The sequence below is a fragment of the Peromyscus maniculatus genome, chromosome 11 (genome assembly GCF_049852395.1).
Source record: "Peromyscus maniculatus bairdii isolate BWxNUB_F1_BW_parent chromosome 11, HU_Pman_BW_mat_3.1, whole genome shotgun sequence".
Lineage (NCBI taxonomy): Eukaryota > Metazoa > Chordata > Mammalia > Rodentia > Cricetidae > Peromyscus > Peromyscus maniculatus.
This window is the reverse complement of record NC_134862.1, coordinates 29804163-29824705: the sequence shown is the minus strand read 5'-3', so window position 1 is coordinate 29824705 and position 20543 is coordinate 29804163. Positions and strand designations below refer to the sequence as shown.

Here is a 20543-nt window from a genome sequence, read left to right as displayed (position 1 = left end):
AGCCTCAGTGGGGCTTTCCTCCAAGAAGGAATGTTTCCATTTGAAGGAAGTAGCTGCACAAAGCAGGCTCTTAAGTGTTGCCAATCTGCTGTCTTCTTTCAATTTCAGGTTCCTCAGTTATACAAAATCAAGGGATATCAACCATTTTCTGTCAACAAGTCCTCAACAAATTATAGACTTCAGAAGCTTGCTCGACCCCTGAAACAAGGTGCTGAGGTAATGCATCTGCAACTTCAAGAACTGCTCTTACTACTCATGTTCCTCCACTAAGAATGACAGCTCATTGAGCTGAAGGGATGGATAAGCAATTAAAAGCATTTGTTGCTCTTAAAGAGAACCCAGGTTCAATTCCCACCATCCATGTGATGGCTTGCAGCCATCTATAATCTCAGCTTCATGGGATCCAACAGGCATGCACACGGCGCACATGCAGGCAAGCAAACATTCATGCATGTAAAGTAAAATAAATAACTCTTTAAGAAGAAAATACGACTAATAATAACTAACAAGTCATTTTTGGTCTTTACACAGGATGAGGTCACCACCATCATAACTCTACCCGAGCAGGACACCACACAGCTCTCAGCCAAGCCCTCCATCTTGAGTATGAAGGCACCAGAGGGCTTAGCCATGTCTGTGGAATATGAGCCGCTGTATATTTTCGTAAGTACCAGTCGGCAGATGCCTGTGTTCTGTGTCCCTTTATTTCAGCAATTATCCTGCATGAAAATGGAAGTATGTGTTAGAAATAAGTTTTCTCTTTTTAGTTTTTTAATTAAATCTTTCTTTACTAAATATCTGTGTTTACTTTTGTTATTTATTTGTATGTATGCCAGGGGGTGGGGACCAGAAAGGGTATCAGACCCCTTGGAGGTGGAGTTACAGTATTTGTGAGCCATCCAATATGGACACTGGGGTTTGAACTCCAGTCTTCATGATAAAGCAAGAAGCACTCTTAGCCCCTAAGCCTTATTCCAGACCCATCTTTTTTAAACAGTGTCCCATAGCCTAGGATGGCCTCACACTCACTGTGGAGCCAAGAATGACCTCGAACTTATAACCCTCCTGCGTCTGCCTCCCAAGTACTAGGGTTACTGGTATGCAGCACCACATCCATCTTTATGTGGTGCTGGGGATTGAATGGGGGTTTGATGTGTGCTAGGCAAGTGCTCTGCTAACAGCTACATCCCCAGCCCTGGAATGTTTTCTCTTTGCACTTCAAGCCAGCCGAGCACTCATCACCCTCTGCCTTCTGATTCTGGATGATACGATATGGCAAACGGCTTCAGCTCCCACCGCCCCAACTTCCCCACCATGCTGGACTGGGAGCCAAAACGAATCCTTTCTCAATAAGCTGCTTTTGTTGGAGTATTTTATCACAACAGGAAAAGGAACCACGGCAGACCCAGAAATGGATTTGCTCTTAAATCCAGTTGGCTTATTTAAAAACCCCCTCATTGATCATGACTAGAAGCAGTTTCAAACTGTAATTCCAGTGACATTTTTTTTTCCTCGTGAGGTCAGCAAATCTAAACAGCATCTAAGGAAGGCCTTAAGCCAGCAAATGCTCACATGAAGATGGTGATGCTGGAAAGACAGGCCAACTTGAGGCTCTGCTCCTGTGCCCAGTTTGCTAGAAGAGCTGACATGCATCCCCATTGTTAGTGCTAGTGGGAGCCACAGAGAGCTCGCTGACGCCTGTCCCGGGCCTGGTACGGAGACAGGTAAACACCATCAATCTGGTCTCCCTCTCGCCCACAGAATCCCAGCCCAGGACTGTTCTCCGTGAAGCACCCTCTGACCTACGCAGAAACTCTGATAGATTACCATCTGTGCTCTCACCCCAAGTACAAGTTCACCCATGAGACCCACATCGGGTCCAGCATTCCTCTCACCCAAAAGCAGTTTCTCCATCATACGGTAACGTCAGCACCAGGCTCCCTTGGCAGAGATGGCCTTGGGCTGTGGGGAGGGGCAAGGGACAGGGAGAGAGGGCACCAACGGGGACCGAGAACAAGAAGACCGGGCTGGCAAGGTGGTTCAGTGAGTAAAGGTGTTGCCACCAAGTCAGACGGTCTGAGTTCAATCCCTGGGACCCACATGACGGAAGGAGATCCAGGAGAGCACTGACTTGTGCGTGTCGCCTCTGGTAGCTTGTGCACACACATACAAACACACACAGGCACACAACACACACAAGCACAAGCATGCACACACATTCACACACTCATGCACATGCACGTGCACACATGCAGATATGCACACACATACACACGTGTACATGCATGTTTAAAAGTAAATAGATGCCATTTAAACAACAACAAAAAGAGGGCCCGTAGCCTTAGCCGTGGACCAAGAATGGTGAGCACAGTCCTCACACTGCCAGCTGTGAAGGACACAGGATCATTCTCAGCACGACCACTGTCCGCCTCTACCCACCTTCTGCCGTCTGCTCCCCCTTTCCCAACACTCCTTTTGACCGCAAGGGAGAAATGATTTACTTATTACTTTTTCAACCACATGAAAACAATCATGTGGTACCATGACTCTGGGCTCTGGCCTCCTCTTAACTTTGGACCCTCTAGGTATACAGACATCAACCACTTGCCCCTGTGTTCCGAGGTACAGAACTCACACCATCCTTGACCTACCAGCTCTGGAACATTCCCATGTCCCACACCAGCCTAACTCTTACATGACTGAGGATCCCCTCTCATCTCCATGGTGATTCACCACTACCACAACCTCCAGGCTGCCACAGGAAGTTTCTGATCATCTGGAAACACCTCAGTGGGTGAGGGGACTGTGGGAATGGCTAAACCCCACAAGCGTGAGGAGCGGAGTTCAGATCTCCAGTGCCCACATAAATCCAAGCATGGTGGCATAGACATGTAATCCCAACACCGGGGATATGGAAACAGATGGATCCCTGGAGGTTATTGACTAGCCAGTCTAGCAGAAACTGCAACCTCCAGGTTCCCCAAGAGATGCTATCTCTTAATTGAGGAAGACAGAGACACTGGCCTCTGCCATCTCTCTCTCTCTCTCTCTCTCTCTCTCTCTCTCTCACACACACACACACACACACACACACACACACATCCTCAGGATGTATCCATTGCCCACAGAGCAGCTCCACCGGCCTGGCCCTCAAGTCCCTTGGTGACCTGCCGCCCCTCCAGCCACAGGCACCATCCCTATCGTCTTCCCTGCTCTTAGCTGAACTGCTGGTGACCTCCTAATTCTGCCAGCGCATCCCGCTGCCCGGCCTCCCTGCCTGAGTGCTGTCCATCCTCTTTGGATATTGCATCAACGTCACTTCCACAGCCGTCCAGACAGGCTGGGAGACTACATCTGCCCTCGGTCTCCACCACATACCCTGTACTGGAGCAACTGTCTGTGCGTTAGCGGAAGTCAGTCAAGCTGAATGAAGTTTAGATCTAACCCATTGTGACTGTAGGACAGCCGGCTGAATGAAGCGAAGGTCCTCTGAGACATTTGCCCACTGCGTTAGTTACTCTTCTTGGTCCTCTGACAAAACATGTGGCAAACACAACTTAAGGAAGGGAGGCACGGTGCAGGAGCGTGGGGCAGCGGGTCACGTGGCTGTCACAGTCAGGAGCAGAGAGATGGATGCTGGCGCTCAGCTCGCTTCCTCCTCTGTGTTCAGTCCCGGACGCCAGACCGTGGGATGGTTCTGCCCACATTTCGGGTGGGTCTTTCCACCTCAATTAATCCAATGTTTAAAAATCCTCAGAGACGTCCCAGAGGTTTGTTTGTCCCTTAGGTGGCTCTAGACACTGTCAACATGAACTCTTGCAACCACCTAGTGCTTTCTCTTCATGTCCTGCCCCTGCCCCAACTTTCGTCACAGGATATCATTCCTGGGATCATGAACTGGAAGAGGTTCCAGCCCCTGGTCTTCTCCTCCTTCTCTGACCCCTCTAAGATGGAAACCACTCAGAGGTAAGCAGGGAAACTGCTGGCCTCCCGGGACCTTTGCACTGTAGATCACAGAGGCTGGGGGACCAGGTGTGAAAGGCCAACCGTGACAAGGCACACTTTCAAACATAAGGGAGGGCTGGCTTGCCAAGGAGCTATGATAGTAGATCGCTGATTTTCAGAGTTTGATTTTATCTTAATCCAGACACACTTTTTAGCTGGGCAGTGGTGGTGCACGCCTTTAACCCCAGCACTCAGGAGGCAGAGGCTGGTGGATCTCTGTGAGTAAAGGGCCAGCCTGATCTATAGAGTGAGTTCCAGGACGGCCAAGGCTGAACAGAAAAACCCTGTCTTGGAAAAACCAAAACCAAGCAAGATTAAAACACACACACACACACACACACACACACACACACACACACACACTTTTTAAAATTAATGCAATGCTAGCTAATTGGCAGAGTTTCAGCACAGGCAGAGAACTAACTGATCATATAATTCTGCTGAAATATTCATGGTCTATGTTTTCTTTTTGAAGACTATTTCCTTTTGAAATATGCATGGTTCATGCATGCATGCACGTGTGTGTGTGTGTGTGTGTATTCGCGTGTGTGTGTGTATGTGTGTGTGTGTGTGTGTGTGTGTGCCTGTGTGCAGGTACACATGTCCATGTGTGCACATGCTTATAGAGGCCAGAAGACAATCTTGAGTGTTCTTCCTCAGAAACTGCAAGTTTTGCGGGGGATGTTGTTTTTGAAGTAAGGTCTTTCATCAGCACCTGGAGCTAGCCGATTCACTGGGGTCGCCAGCCGTGAATGAGGCCAAGGGAGCCGCCTGACTCTGCTTCTTCCACTCTGGGATTGCAGGTGTTCACCACCAAACCCCGATTTCTTAAGTGTGTTCTGGGGGTAGAGCTCAGGTTCTTGGGATCAAACTCGGGTGTGCAAGCTTGCACGGCAAACACTGTCTTGATTCATCCCTCGCATCCCACCCCGGCCCTTACGCAGTACCTCCCTCCAGGGCCGTGAGGACAACTCCTCTGGGCCGTGGCAAATGGCTGTATAAAGAAGCCTTTAGGATCTCTACTTTCCAGAGCTCACAAAACTGCGCAATCACTGTCTCGCCACTAGAGGGCAGCATCGGCCCCCAACCCCTCATTTTGCAGGAAGACTGGAATGCTTTCAAATTGACCCATTTTCTCGTTTCTCTGTTGCTGTGACAAAACACCCCGACAAAAATCGGCTCAGGGAAGAAAGGGTTTGTTGGGTTCCAGGTTCCAGTCCGTCATCGCAGGGGAGTCATGGCAGAAACTCTACTGTCACTTCCCCAGAGACAGAGTCCTTGCTTGCCTGTTCTCGGCCGGCTTTCTCCTCTTAAGCAGTCCAAGACCTGCTGCCTATGGAATGGTGCCACCCGCAATGGGCGGGGTCTTCCTACATCGACTAACAATCAAGAACTCCTCCCATACACACACAGGCGTGCTCACAGAAAAACCTGATAAAGACTGGTGCATAACTCAGTAGTAAATAAAGCTCTTGCCCCTGCAGTGGGGGGGTGGGGGGTGGGGGGGGAGATGCATGTAATCAGCAAACTGGACTTTGCTGGGTCTGGGTTGTGTCTGGACTCCGGTGCACCCACTTTTAACATACATGGATTCCAAGTATTAAATATTAGCCAGTTCGTTTTTCCAAAGCAATGTCCTTGTAAACATCTCCCAAGGCTGGCCTTTTAATGGGAAGTCGGGAGGGGGCTTCGCCCCAAATAGCCATGCATTAAACATAAAGGCCACATCAATGACAACCTCCTGCCATGACTTTTTGCCTCAGTTTCTGTGCCTGAATGCTCTGTCCGGCCAGTTTGTTCCAATGTAAACTACCATTGCATAAAAGCTCAAAATTCAGGAGCAGGGCCTGGGCAGGGTGCAGCTCAGCTGATAGAGTGCGTGTGTAATGTACACAAGCTGATAGAGTGTGTGTGTAACATACACAAGCTGATAGAGTGTGTGTGTAACATACACAAGCTGATAGAGTGTGTGTAACATACATAAGCTGATAGAGTGTGTGTGTAACATACATAAGCTGATAGAGTGTGTGTGTAACATACACAAGCTGATAGAGTGCGTGTGTAACATACACAAGCTGATAGAGTGCGTGTGTAACATACACAAGCTGATAGAGTGTGTGTGTAACATACACAAGCTGATAGAGTGTGTGTAACATACATAAGCTGATAGAGTGTGTGTGTAACATACACAAGCTGATAGAGTGTGTGTGTAACATACACAAGCTGATAGAGTGTGTGTGTAACATACATAAGCTGATAGGGTGTGTGTGTAACATACACAAGCTGATAGAGTGTGTGTGTAACATACACAAGCTGATAGAGTGTGTGTAACATACATAAGCTGATAGAGTGTGTGTGTAACATACACAAGCTGATAGGGTGTGTGTGTAACATACACAAGCTGATAGAGTGTGTGTGTAACATACACAAGCTGATAGAGTGCGTGTGCAATATACACAAGCTGATAGAGTGTATGTGTAACATACACAAGCTGATAGAGTGCGTGTGTAACATACATAAGCTGATAGAGTGTGTGTGTAACATACACAAGCTGATAGAGTGTGTGTGTAACATACACAAGCTGATAGAGTGCGTGTGCAATGTACACAAGCTGATAGGGTGCGTGTGTAACATACACAAGCTGATAGGGTGTATGTGTAACATACACAAGCTGATAGAGTGTGTAACATACACAAGCTGATAGAGTGCGTGTGCAACATACACAAGCTGATAGAGTGCGTGTGTAGCATACACAAGCTGATAGAGTGCGTGTGTGACATGCATAAGCTGATAGAGTGTGTGTGTAACATACATAAGCTGATAGAGTGCGTGTGCAATATACACAAGCTGATAGTGTGTGTAACATACACAAGCTGATAGAGTGTGTGTGTAACATACACAAGCTGATAGAGTGTGTGTAACATACATAAGCTGATAGAGTGTGTGTGTAACATACATAAGCTGATAGAGTGTGTGTGTAACATACACAAGCTGATAGAGTGCGTGTGTAACATACACAAGCTGATAGAGTGTGTGTGTAACATACACAAGCTGATAGAGTGTGTGTAACATACATAAGCTGATAGAGTGTGTGTGTAACATACACAAGCTGATAGAGTGTGTGTGTAACATACACAAGCTGATAGAGTGTGTGTGTAACATACATAAGCTGATAGGGTGTGTGTGTAACATACACAAGCTGATAGAGTGCGTGTGCAATATACACAAGCTGATAGAGTGTGTGTGTAACATACACAAGCTGATAGGGTGTGTGTGTAACATACACAAGCTGATAGAGTGTGTGTGTAACATACACAAGCTGATAGAGTGCGTGTGCAATATACACAAGCTGATAGAGTGTATGTGTAACATACACAAGCTGATAGAGTGCGTGTGTAACATACATAAGCTGATAGAGTGTGTGTGTAACATACACAAGCTGATAGAGTGTGTGTGTAACATACACAAGCTGATAGAGTGCGTGTGCAATGTACACAAGCTGATAGGGTGCGTGTGTAACATACACAAGCTGATAGGGTGTATGTGTAACATACACAAGCTGATAGAGTGTGTAACATACACAAGCTGATAGAGTGCGTGTGCAACATACACAAGCTGATAGAGTGCGTGTGTAGCATACACAAGCTGATAGAGTGCGTGTGTGACATGCATAAGCTGATAGAGTGTGTGTGTAACATACATAAGCTGATAGAGTGCGTGTGCAATATACACAAGCTGATAGTGTGTGTAACATACACAAGCTGATAGAGTGCGTGTGTAACGTACACAAGCTGATAGAGTGTGTGTGTAACATACACAAGCTGATAGAGTGCGTGTGCAATATACACAAGCTGATAGAGTGTGTGTAACATACACAAGCTGATAGAGTGTGTGTGCAATATACACAAGCTGATAGAGTGTGTGTGTAACATACATAAGCTGATAGAGTGCGTGTGTAACGTACACAAGCTGATAGAGTGTGTGTGTAACATACACAAGCTGATAGTGTGTGTAACATACACAAGCTGATAGAGTGCGTGTGTAACGTACACAAGCTGATAGAGTGTGTGTGTAACATACACAAGCTGATAGAGTGCGTGTGCAATATACACAAGCTGATAGAGTGTGTGTAACATACACAAGCTGATAGAGTGTGTGTGCAATATACACAAGCTGATAGAGTGTGTGTGTAACATACATAAGCTGATAGAGTGCGTGTGTAACGTACACAAGCTGATAGAGTGTGTGTGTAACATACACAAGCTGATAGTGTGTGTAACATACACAAGCTGATAGAGTGCGTGTGTAACGTACACAAGCTGATAGAGTGTGTGTGTAACATACACAAGCTGATAGAGTGCGTGTGCAATATACACAAGCTGATAGAGTGTGTGTAACATACACAAGCTGATAGTGTGTGTGCAATATACACAAGCTGATAGAGTGTGTGTGTAACATACACAAGCTCATAGAGTGTGTGTGTAACATACACAAGCTCATAGAGTTTGTGTGTAACATACACAAGCTGATAGAGTGCGTGTGCAATATACACAAGCTGATAGAGTGTGTGTGTAACATACATAAGCTGATAGAGTGTGTGTGTAACATACACAAGCTGATAGAGTGTGTGTGTAACATACACAAGCTGATAGAGTGTGTGTGCAATATACACAAGCTGATAGAGTGCGTGTGTAACATACACAAAGCCTTGGGCTCCATCCCCAGCAGTGTGGAAACTAGACCAGGTGGCACACATCTGTAATCCCAGCACTGGGAGGTGGAGGCAGGAGAATCAGGAATGACGTCATCCTCCAACAGCAGGGCTCTACCTCCTAAAGGTTTGTAACCATTCTCAAACAGCGCCATGGGGACCAGTGTTCAAACGCGTGAGGCTGTGGGGGACATTCTCATGCAAACCACCACAGTGTGGTACTGTGACTGAACACAGGGCCACATGCTCCCCACGGCTAGAGTGGCACTCAGCCGCTGAGCTGTCCTTGCAGAAACCTCCACGTGCTTGTATTTCCTTTCTTCTGTGCTGTGAGAACCTTTGAGCTGATAGCTGATCTGAGAACGGTCTCAGAAATGCCTCATGAATAAACAGGTTGATGAGCAAGTAAAATAATAAAGCTCCGAGTTATTTAATTGCCTTTTGCTGCCAGCCTGCCCAAGTCTGGGGGTGTGTGGGTGGCATCACACACCACGCCTGTACATTACTGGGCTGTTTTCTTGTCTTTCTTCTCTCCAACCCCTTTTTTCTCTTTCTTTCTTTCTTTCTTTCTTTCTTTCTTTCTTTCTTTCTTTCTTTCTTTCTTTCTTTCTTTCTTTCTTTCTTCTCTCTCTCTCTCTCTCTCTCTCTCTCTCTCTCTCTCTCTCTCTCTCTCTCTTTCTTTCTTTCCTTAAAGATCTGTTTTGTTTGATTATGTGTATATGTGCTTGTCTGTGTGGGGGAATGTGCCTATGGTGTCCGCAAGAGGTCGTCAGGTCCCCCGGACCTGGAGCTGCGGCCGGTGGTGAGCCATCCAAATTGGTGCTGGGAACTGAACTCGGGTCCTCTGGAAGGACGCTTAACCACTACTCTCTCTCCAATCCTTTTTCTTTCTCCCCCTCTACTGTAACTATGGAACTAACTGTTCAGTTTCCTTCCAGCTTCTTAATCTCCCTTTCTGACTAATTTAATGTTATTGTCTCAATATGTAGAATACCCATGTGTATCCCAAACTCAGAACTACTCAAAACTTTAAAAAAAAAAAATTTCCTTTGCACAACTGTTTTAATGTCCTCCATACACAAGACTTGTTAAATAGTAAGTTATATTTCTAGAGGCTGGGAAGATGGCTCAGTGGGTAGTATTTGCCATGCACATATCAGGACAAGAATTCAGATCCCCAGCACCCGTGAAAATGCTGAACAAGATGGTGTGAGCTGTAACCCCGGCCCTTGGGAGGCAGAGACAGGGATGCCCCAGAGTAAGCTGTCTAGCCAGGCTGGCCCGATCAGTGAGCTGTGGTTCAGTGAGAGACTGTCTGAGTGCATAAGGTAGAGGCCAGTGAAAGAAGGCACCTGAAATCAACCTCTGGGCTCCACATGCAAATGCATGCAGATCTACACCCACACATGTGCCCACACGTGCAAACATGCACATACATATGCACACACTACACATACATACTATATATCCATATCTAGGGGCTGGGGATATAGCTCAGTTAGTAGAGTGCTTGCCTAACATTAGGAAGCCCTGGGTTCCATCCCCCAACACAGCATAAACCAGGCATGGCGCCATGCCACACACCTATAATCCCAGAACTTGAGAGGTAGAGGCAGAAAGATCATAAGTTCAAGGTCATCCTCAGCTAAGTGGCCAGTCTGAGGCTTCCATGGCGTCTGTGAGGGCCTGTGTCCCACGAGGGCCCACGTGAGTGCCGATGCAGCTGCAGTCCTCACTGCTGGTGTTATTTCCACAGAGGTGAATGGTACAGTACTGTGATGCTGCCGGAAGACATCCCCGCCCCTCTGGACGGCCTACCAGAGGAAGACAGACTGGAAACTACCGAGAGGTATTTTTCCAACATTATTTTGGGGCTTTTTGTGTGTAAGGTGTGGCTTTCCATGGGAGGCACACACAGCATCTGAGTGTCTACCCTAAAGGATCAGGTAAGGCCGATGCCCAACTGTGCCACCCGGAAGTGAGACACTTGGCTCATAGTGCAGAACAGACTGCCCCGAACATCTGAGACATGAGGAGCAGGGAAGATGGCTAGCTAGTCATATGCTTGCCACAGAAGCGTGAAGACCAGCTTCAGATCCTCAGCACATACACACAAAGCCAGACATGGGGCTGGAGAGGTGACTCAGCAGTTAAGAGCACTGGCTGCTCTTAGAGGACCCAGGTTGGTCCCCAGCACCTGCATGGCAGCTTACCACTGCCTGTAAGTCCAGTTCTGGGGGATCCAATAACTTCTTCTGGCCTCTGTGGGCACCAGGCATACACATCGTACACATCATACATTCAAGCAAACAGCCATAATTTAAAAAAGAGAGAGGGAGGGAGGGAGGGAGGGAGGGGAGGGAGGGAGGGAGGGAGGGAGGGAGGAAGGAAGGAAGGAAGGAAGGAAGGAAGGAAGGAAGGAAGGAAGGAAGGAAGGAAGGAAGGAAGGAAGGAAGGAAGAAGGAAAGCCTGACATAGTAACACACACCTGTAATCCCCGGCTGATGATGCTGAGGTCATGGAGGCAAGCAGATCGTTGATGCTTACAGGGCAGCCAGTCTGTCTGAATCAGGGCACTCCAGATTCAGCAAAAAAACCTGCCTTAAAAAAAAAAAAAAAAAAAAGGAGAGCAATAGAGGAAGATACCAGACACTGACCTCTGAACTCTGTGCATACACACAGACCCATATACCACATGGACACATATCACACACACACACACACACACACACACACACACACACACACACACACACACACGAAATATAAGCTAGCAAGGCACCTGCATCCTTTTACTAATCGACATCTAACATGTGTCCTTAAATCCAGCTAGAGACCCAGCAGCGGACACGAGAACAGGAGCTGGGAGCCAAACAGGGCACAGGTTCAGGCCCCAGAGCATCTTCTGTACTGTGAGCCCCTTGATGTGATTTCCAAACTCCTCGGGCATGTGAGCTTCAGCTACACCACCTGCCACTGCCCACTCTGCAAATGCTTCTCCACAGGGATCATCACTTTGTCCATGTGTGCGTGCCTGTGTCTGCCACATTGTGCCACACTGCCCATGCATGTGGGGGCTAGAGGCCAACCCATGATACTTTCCTAGTGTGTTGTTGTTTGAAACAGGATCTCTCACCAGCCTGGAACTTACCGACTGTGCCAGGCTGGTTGGCCAGCAAGCCCGGGAACCTGCCTGACTCCGCCTCCCCAGTGCTGGAGTCATAAACATGCGCTACTCCACCCCGGTTTCTGGGGACCGAACTCAGGTCCCCATGCTTATACAGCAAGCACTTGATCGACTGAGCCATCTCCAAGTCCTCATTTTCATTTTTAATCAACCCAAACTTTCCTGTTCTAAATTATACCATAAGTTACAGTGACGCAAAGAAATCCTGCCAACCCCTCTAATGACCATCCATCGGTGCCATAGACCAGGGTCCATGCCGGCCTGCTTGCTGAGCACAGGAAATGCCTTGTTCTTGCCAGGTGAAGTATCTCACACCCAGTACACACTCAAAAATAGTTACTCATGAGAAACTCTATTTCTCTCTTATCAACACATTTCCATGCAAAATAATCAATTAGTGAAATCCTAAATATCCGAGGCAGAGATAGTTAGTTCCTCTGATGCCTGCCCATGTGCTCTGAGAGTTGACAGTACTGGGGCATACACACTTAGAAGCAAGCTCTTCAAAGGAAGATTGAAGTTCCCCCCAAAGTACTGCATACAGCCCTTTCTTTTAAATTCTTTGAAATAATATTTGTTTAATTGTGTGTGTGTGTGTGTGTGTGTGTGTGTGTGTGTGTGTGTGTCCTCATAGTTGCCCCATTGTTCGTGAGGCAGTCACAGGACAACTTGCAGGAGTCAGTTCTCTCCTTCCACCACGTGGGTCCCAGGGATGCAGATGGCCAGGCTTCACAACAAACACCTTTACCTGCTGCGCTCTCTCTCCAGCCCATGTCGAAGACCCTTTCTTGAAAGTGCTGCAGACCCTGCCTCAAACAAGATAGAAGGCAAGGTTGTGGCATCCACGTGCATCCCATGGCATTCACCTCTCTCTCTCTCTCTCTCTCTCTCTCTCTCTCTCTCTCTCTCTCTCATACACACACACACACACACACACACATACACACAAAGACAGAGACAGAGAATAAATAATAAATAAAGTAGATCCTTTGAATTTCTTTCACTAAAGACTATTTAGAAATAGATTGTTCCCAAGGTGATCCAAACTCAGAAAGACAAAAATGTTCTCTCTCATGTGCAGGTCCTAACCTAGAGTGTGCACATATAAACATGTAAGCAGGTGTGTGTGTGTGTGTGTGTGTGTGTGTGTGTGTGTGTGTGTGTGTGTGTGAATAAAGCCTAAAAATCTGGAGGAGACAGAGAGGGTGATAATAGGGGATGAGGAAGGAGGGGGATAGGTGAAGAGACACCTGGGACATGAAGAGTAATTCATCTAGAGTGGGGAGATGCAAGGGTGGCAGGAGAGAGGGGAGATGGGGGAAGGGAATCACAAAAACATACTTTGCTCTAAAATGTCACAATGGTAACTTAACACATTGTATGTTGTTTTTAAAAATAAAAGTTTCAGGAGAAATACACTGATCTCACAGCAGCTGTGGATTTCTAGTTGTCTGTGGCCTTGAATCTATTTTAATCCCATTGTGTCCAGAGAACATCCTTGAATAACTCCAATCTTTTGAAATCTTTTGGGCTTCATTACAGTAGGGACCTGGGCCATCTGATAAACGGTCCAGGTGCCCTTGAAGGGAGCCTGGAATCTGTGACCCCCTTTTTAAAAAGAGCATTTCATTCCCTGGTTATAAATATTTCCCCCAGCATCGTTGGCTGGTGGAGGCAGTTTGTCTGTTCTCTGCTCCTCTGCACATGGACTCCGCAGAAGCAGCTGCCACACTGGAAAGCTCCAGTTTTTATGCTGGAGTTTTACGTTTTTATGCTGAGAAAGAAGCTATTCCCACTCAACGTCTTCCTCTTTTCCAGGGATCTCTGTGAGCAGAGTATAGAAATCATGCTAACTCCGGAAATGATCCAAGTGGAATTCCCCGTGCTGAACAGCAAGGAGTTCAAGAAGGAGAAGTAAGTGGGTGTCTTTACCTGGACTAAGATCCATCCTAGGGGAAGGTCAGAACTGTCGTAATGTCCGGATCTCAGCATCTCAAGCTTTGAAAGGGGCATATCTCCAATGCTTCCAATATTTAAATGTGTGTCACGTTTATACACAAGTGTCTCCGTCAAATGCTTTAACAAGTAAGCCTTTAAAAATTGGATCCACAGGGCTGGAGAGATGATTCAGAGGTTTAGAATGCATACCGCTCTTCCAGAGAACCGGAGTTTGATTCCCAGCACTCACATCAGCTCAAAACAGCCTGTAACTCCAGCTCCTGGAGATCCAATCCCCTCTTCTGGGCACCACATTCATATGCATAACCCCACACATGTACATATACACATAATTTTTAAAAATAACAATAAAATATTTTTAAAACTTAAATCGAGATATAGGGAGGATCAGTCAGTAAGTTTGTGCTCAGCAAGCATGAGAACTCGAATTTAATCCCCCAGAACCTATGATTTGTTTTGTTTTTTAAAGAGGCAAATTGGACACGGTGGGGCATGCCTTTATTCCCTGCAACTGAGAGGTAGAGGATCTCTGCGAGTTCAAGACCACCCTGATCTACATAGTGAATATCAGAACAGCCACATAGAAAGACCTTGTCTCAAAAATTAAAAAAAAAAAAGGAAGACATGAGAGTGTGTACTGTGATCCCAGTCCTGGGGAAGCAGAGACAGGAGGATTGCTGCGACTAACTGGCCAGCTTAACTGAATTAGCTCCAAGTTCAGTGAGAGACCCTGTCTCAAAAACTAAGGCTAAGAGCCCCCAAGGGAGACACCCAACGTGTACCTCTTTCACACACACACACACACACACACACACACACACACACACGCGCGAATACACACACACACACACACACACACACACACACACACGAATACACACACACACACACACACACACACGCGCGAATACACACACACACGAATACACACACACACACACACGCGAACACACACACACACGAATACACACACACACACACACGAATACACACACACACACACACACACGAATACACACACACACACACGAATACACACACACACACACACACACACACACGAATACACACACACACACACACACACGAATACACACACACACACACACACACACACACACACACGAATACACACGGATGCAAACCAGCTATTGCTGTCTGAGCATTGAGACAGTACCTTGGCGAATCTGCGAATCCGCGTGACTGCTTTCTTATTTCACCTTGACGGGAGGGGGTGGTGGGTGCAGAGTGACAGGGTGACGGGAATGGGAGGTGGAGACTGTAAGAAACTATGTAGCTGAGACCTAGGTCCAGTTTGAGTCACTCAGGGGCTGAAGGTTCTCACTGGTTACTAAGTTACAAGTAGAATCAAAACTTTCTTTCTATATCAAAGCAGAACTTCCAATCGTCACAGGACATCAGAGTAATTTGTGTGTGTGGTTTTTTTTTTAAGTTTACTTACTTGGGGTGTGTGTGTGTGTGTGTGTGTGTGAGAGAGAGAGAGAGAGAGAGAGAGAGAGAGAGAGAGAGAGAGAGAGAGAGAGAGAGAGAGAGAGAGAGAGAGAGAGAGATTGAGATTCTCTCCTTCCGTGATGTGGGTCCTGGGAATCAGACTCTTGTTTCAAGGCAGGGCAGCAAGTGACTTTATCCACTGAGTCAACTGTCCAGCTTCTAGATTCTTTTAAAGAACATCATTGATTGCATATGTGTGTGTGTGCATATGAATGTATGTGTGGGCCTGCATGGGCCATGGTAAGCAGACCGTGGAGGCCAGAGGACACTTGTTTCTCTCCTTCCACGGTGTGGGGCCCCAGATGGGACTCAGATCATCAGCCTTAGGGCTGTTGCCTTTACCCATGGAGCCATGGAGCTGGCTTGACTTGCGTGTTTTGATAAGTGGCTTAGTGTGTTTCTGCTCTGTTTCCAATATTCAGGGATGTCAAGGACACGGCCCAGCCGCCGGAGAAGGTGGGGGAAAAAGTGCTGGAGGAGATGAAGACCCTCCGGCTCAAAGCCCTCAACCCGCACTTGATTCTAGAGTAAAAACCACTGTGGTACCAGCGGCCCCTTCGCCTTACAAGGTCACTGAGGTCCTCTAAGTCCATTTACAGTCGGTTTTTGGAATTAAAGTTTCTAGAGACAGGAATTGAAATGTAGATGCCTTGTTTTAAAACTGTAATTTTTCTTTCTGAAAATAAAAAAATATGTCATTGCCATGATGACTCCCTGAGAGATTGTTAGTGCAAGACTGTGCTGGAACATGCCTGCCTTCCTGAGCAAGGCAAGAGTCACCGAGACAAGGGACTAAGGGCCAGGGGCTGGGGAGACGGCTCAGTCAGTAGAGTGCTTGCCTTGCAAGCATGAAGACCTGAATGCTATCCCAAGAACCCATGTAAAAGGCTGTGTATAAGGTCCACACGTCTAATCCCAGTGCTGGAGGGCAAGACTGGGGAAGGGAGAAGATTCCGGGGCTCAATGGCCGGCCAGTCTAGCTTAGTAAATTCTGGGCTAGTGAGAGGCCATGGCCTTTTTTGTTTGCTTGTTTTGTTTGTTTTGAGACAGGGTTTCTCTGTGTAACAGTGCTGGCTGTCCTGAACTCACTTATGTATACCAGGCTGGCCCTGTGTCGGGATTAAAGGAGTGTGCCACCATTGCCCTGCTGGAGAGACCCTGCCATAAAAAACAATGTGGACAACATCCCGAGAAATTACACCTGAAGTTGTCCTCTGGCCTCTACCCACATTTACACATGCACCCAGATTTGTCACACACACACACACACACACACACACACACACACACACACACGCCAAGAGAGTTTCTGGGAGTCTTTTGTGGTGTCAGAAGGATCTGGGAGGAATCTGACTTCCCACCTCTGCCCAGAACCTCACCAGGACTTTGACCTTAGCAGTCACTCCCAAGGAAACCACCTGGGTGGGGACACTGGCTCTGGACCAGCTGTGCTGGTGGCTGAGCCTGACTAGGGCTGGCACAGGGGTGGTCACTGTGAGACTAGAACCTGCAGATTCATGGGAACAACTGGACAGGATCCCTCTGGGAACTCCCAGAAGCACCTGGGACAGGAAGTCATCGCAAAGATGCCAGGAATCCTGGCCTTTTAACAGGACTCCATTCATATGCACAAGCCAGGAAGATTGATGGTGTTTGAGTTCTGTCACACTCCAGGTGTGTGTGTCCCTTCTCTGTTTGTGAGTGTGTGTGTGTGTGTGTGTGTGTGTGAGTGTGTGTGTGTGTGTGTGTGTGTGTGTGTGTGTGTGTGTAATTACTTGTCATTGCTGCAACAAAATACCCAACAAATTTGAGTTAAGGAAAGAAGGCTTTATTCTGGCTCATGTAGGATGGGTCTCCCCATCTCAACCTAAGCCAGATAATCCCTGTATAAAGTTCCTGGTCTGACAGACACACCCCGAGATTCATTTCCAAGGTGACTCTAGATCCAAGTTAACAACCAAGATTAGCAGTCAACAATAATTTTAAATTGTCAAAACCTCTCTCTCTTTCACACACACACACACACACACACACACACACACACACACACACACACACACACACACTGATTCCAGGACTTACCCCTTTGGAACAGCATAGCAACTGACTGTCAGGAGACCATCGCGGCTCAGGATCCCTTCAGCTGCCCATCATCTGCAGGGCAGCCCCTCATTTCCTGTCCTGTGGGGTGGGCAGCCTGTTCATCTGAGCCTGTCTGGCAGAGAGAGTTGGCTTCCGCTGTGTTGAGGATGGGGCCCGGCTGGCAGTGTCTGTTGAGCAGCGTGACGTCCAAGTCCCATCCCCAGCGCTGCATAAACTGGGCCCTGCACTCCATAGGTCCACTTAGCCTCTGGCACCACAGAGGACAAGTCCAGGACCCGATTCCCTCCGAGTTCAGATGATACACTCGTCTGCTTCATTCAGCAGCTCCCGGCCATCAGTTCCTAAGCCTCTGGCTGGCTCTTCTGCCACACCCTCTTTTCTCCCAGGTGCTCAACATTGCACTCAGGACTGTATTGATACATTCTTCATTGCTGTGACAAAAAGCAACTTACGGGAGAAAGAATTTGTTTGGGATCATGGTGCCAGGGTACAGCCATCATGGTGCCAGGCTGAGTGTGAGTGAGGCTGCTGGTCACACGCATCCACAGTCAGGAAGCAGAGAGAGGCGAATGCTGGTGCCCAGCTCACTTTCTCATTTTTATTCAATCTGGGACCCCAGTCCATGGGATTGTGTCACTCACAAGTAGGGAGGGTCTTTCCACCTCCATCATCCCAGCCTGGAAACTCCCTCACAGGGAGGCTTGGACCCGTTCAAGTGAAGATCACGATTAACATCACAGTGACTTTCTGGCTCGGGCTTTGTTACATGAACTTGAATCTGTTCACATGTCAGTGAGTGTCTGTGTCTGCCTCAGTTTCCCCACCTATGAGCAAGCACCCATTTCTTTAATCTCACTCCCAGCTTTTCCAGACCTTCCTAAGGCTACCACCCCTCAGAATGGTTGTGTTGACAGTGTTGGGGAACCTGTGCCCTCTAGTGGATGTTACAAGAAATACATCTCTTGACTTGAATGTAACCTCAGTTCCTAAGTGACCCAAATCACCTTCCAGATCGTCCAAAGAGCTCCCCCCACCCCCTTCAGATCTCCTGCGGATGAAAAGAGGCAGGGAAGGTCATCTGTGTTTTATTCTGGAATCGATGCCAAGGATAAGTTCCTTCAGTGCAGCCATTGGCCATGCGATATTCAGAGGTTCTCTGGGATCGCCCAGGTTCTGGGGGATAGTGGGTGGAACAAGGGTTGGCATTGTGTCTGAGTGACTGGGAATCTCAGGTGCACTTGCTTCTAGAGATCCAGCAGCTCTCCTTCTCTCACACTTGCTGACATTATCACGCCGTTCCAGGGGCTAATCTGGAGAGCTTATCTGTGAATCTGTAACAGGCCCCCAGTGTCCAGTACCAGGACTCTAGAAAGAAATATCAAGTTCCAGACCAGATGTTGCTCAAGCCCATCTGGAGCCTCCCTCTCTGGTCCTCATAGTTGATCCCTGGATCCCTCCTGCTACAGAGAGACATGGACACTCTTCCGAGCGCCTGGGAGTCTGGAAACAGACTCCTCAGGCGTCAAGATTCCTGAGAATGACAGGAGGCTTGCAGAGCTCAGATCGCCAGACTCAGGCATGAGGGGGGCTAGATGTTGAGGAAATGCGCCCCTCCTCCAGACACCCCCCCCCCATCAGGTAGTCACATTAGCAAGAGCCCTTCCTCCTCCCTCTGGTCTGAAACATTGCACGCCTTTCCCCCAAAGCCTTACGACAGACTTCTTGACTCCCCTGGGCAGTCCATAACCCTTTCCTCACTCTCTTGTGGCCTCAAGAAATAATCTGCCTCAGTGTGCGCTATTGAATTCAAGACCTTACGGTTTCTTAAGACTAGGGCTAGAGAACCAAAGATCTGGAGGACTCCCTCAATAGCTCTCCTTTCGTACTAGTTAGAGCTGATTCCTCTCTCAAGGACGTTCAGTTGGTGAAGTATTTTCTACACAATGTTGCAGAACTTGGGGATCACTGCCTGTACTCCAACAAACCAGGTTTGGCTGCTGTCCACCGAAAGTCAGCTCTCACCTCAAAGGAATAAAACATGAATCATTCTAGACCCAAAAACGTGTGTCCGTGGCTTGGGAACACAGATGTAGATCTCCCCAAATATCACATCATATATGAGTCTTCCCTTTCAAATTAAGTCTTTGAAGGGTCTTCCTCCCCTAACTTAGGGTCAGTGGCTGATTGGCCCACGACTGCTGTAAAAACATGCCCTGATCTGCTTTGAACTTCTTGGGGGAGCAGGAGGGTCCAACTATTGGCAAGGTAGGTCTTTTAGGCCTCTGTTTTAAGTTTCCAGGTGTGGGGGTCTCTGCAACCACCACAGCCAACAGAGTGTCAATCCGAGGAAGGCAAGGTGAACTCTGGTTTGACGCAACCCAGTAGCTGGTGTTGGTTCAAGCTTCAAGAGCATGACAACAGGTAGTTTATTTGGGGCACATTTAATCACAGCACAATTTGAAAAAAAAAATTCTTCCTGATAATTAACTCAATCCCAGGTACAAAATAAAGCTTAAGAACTCTTCGTAAAGTACACGTGACCCCTTCCATAAAGATTCTATAGATTGACTACATGTAACATCCTGAGGATCTCAGGGAGCTGGTGTGGTCTCCGTCATACAGATAGCCCCAAAGTCACCAGGCTGTTAACTACCCCTGCTCCTGCCTTCTGGGCAGAAAACAAGTTTTGCACTGTTGTTAACTAGTGGCAATAAGACCACTACTACAGTTCTTTAGCCTAATTTGAAGCAAGCTTTATTAACTACTGGCCGGGATGGTAGACACTGGCCATGTCCATACCCAGGATTCCTAGAGAATAGCCACGAATTAACTACATTAGTTAGGTGCTTATAAAGGCAAACCCCTCAAGGTTCCTTACTTCCTGCCTTCATCCAATTGGTAGCAAGCATACATCCTGATGCATTTCCTGCCTATGTATCTCCTGCTCATGTGTGATCAATCACATCCTGTGACATTGAGGCAACCAATCTTGTTTACACAAGTGGAAATACGTGGCTTGTTATCTTACATGAACAACAGCCCCCCACACTTCAGGAAGTTAGGCAA

General features: G+C 47.5%; 1 protein-coding gene across 3 annotated transcripts in view; it reads left to right on the top strand.

Moving 5' to 3' along the window:
• Positions 1-16076, top strand: part of Cfap221 (cilia and flagella associated protein 221) — a 77283-nt gene extending 61207 nt beyond the window's left edge. For 2 of the 3 annotated variants that reach the window (XM_015999382.3, XM_076547244.1), the window contains exons 18-24: positions 109-216; positions 532-663; positions 1762-1920; positions 3875-3966; positions 10473-10565; positions 13722-13817; positions 15797-16076. In XM_015999382.3, the coding sequence (XP_015854868.1) occupies positions 109-216; positions 532-663; positions 1762-1920; positions 3875-3966; positions 10473-10565; positions 13722-13817; positions 15797-15905 (789 nt within the window). In that variant the 3' untranslated portion in view covers positions 15906-16076. Of the gene's footprint in view, positions 1-108; positions 217-531; positions 664-1761; positions 2795-3874; positions 3967-10472; positions 10566-13721; positions 13818-15796 lie in introns of all 3 variants that reach the window. The other variant, XR_013043196.1, reaches the window with a different exon arrangement.
• Positions 16077-20543: the final 4467 nt, after the last annotated feature.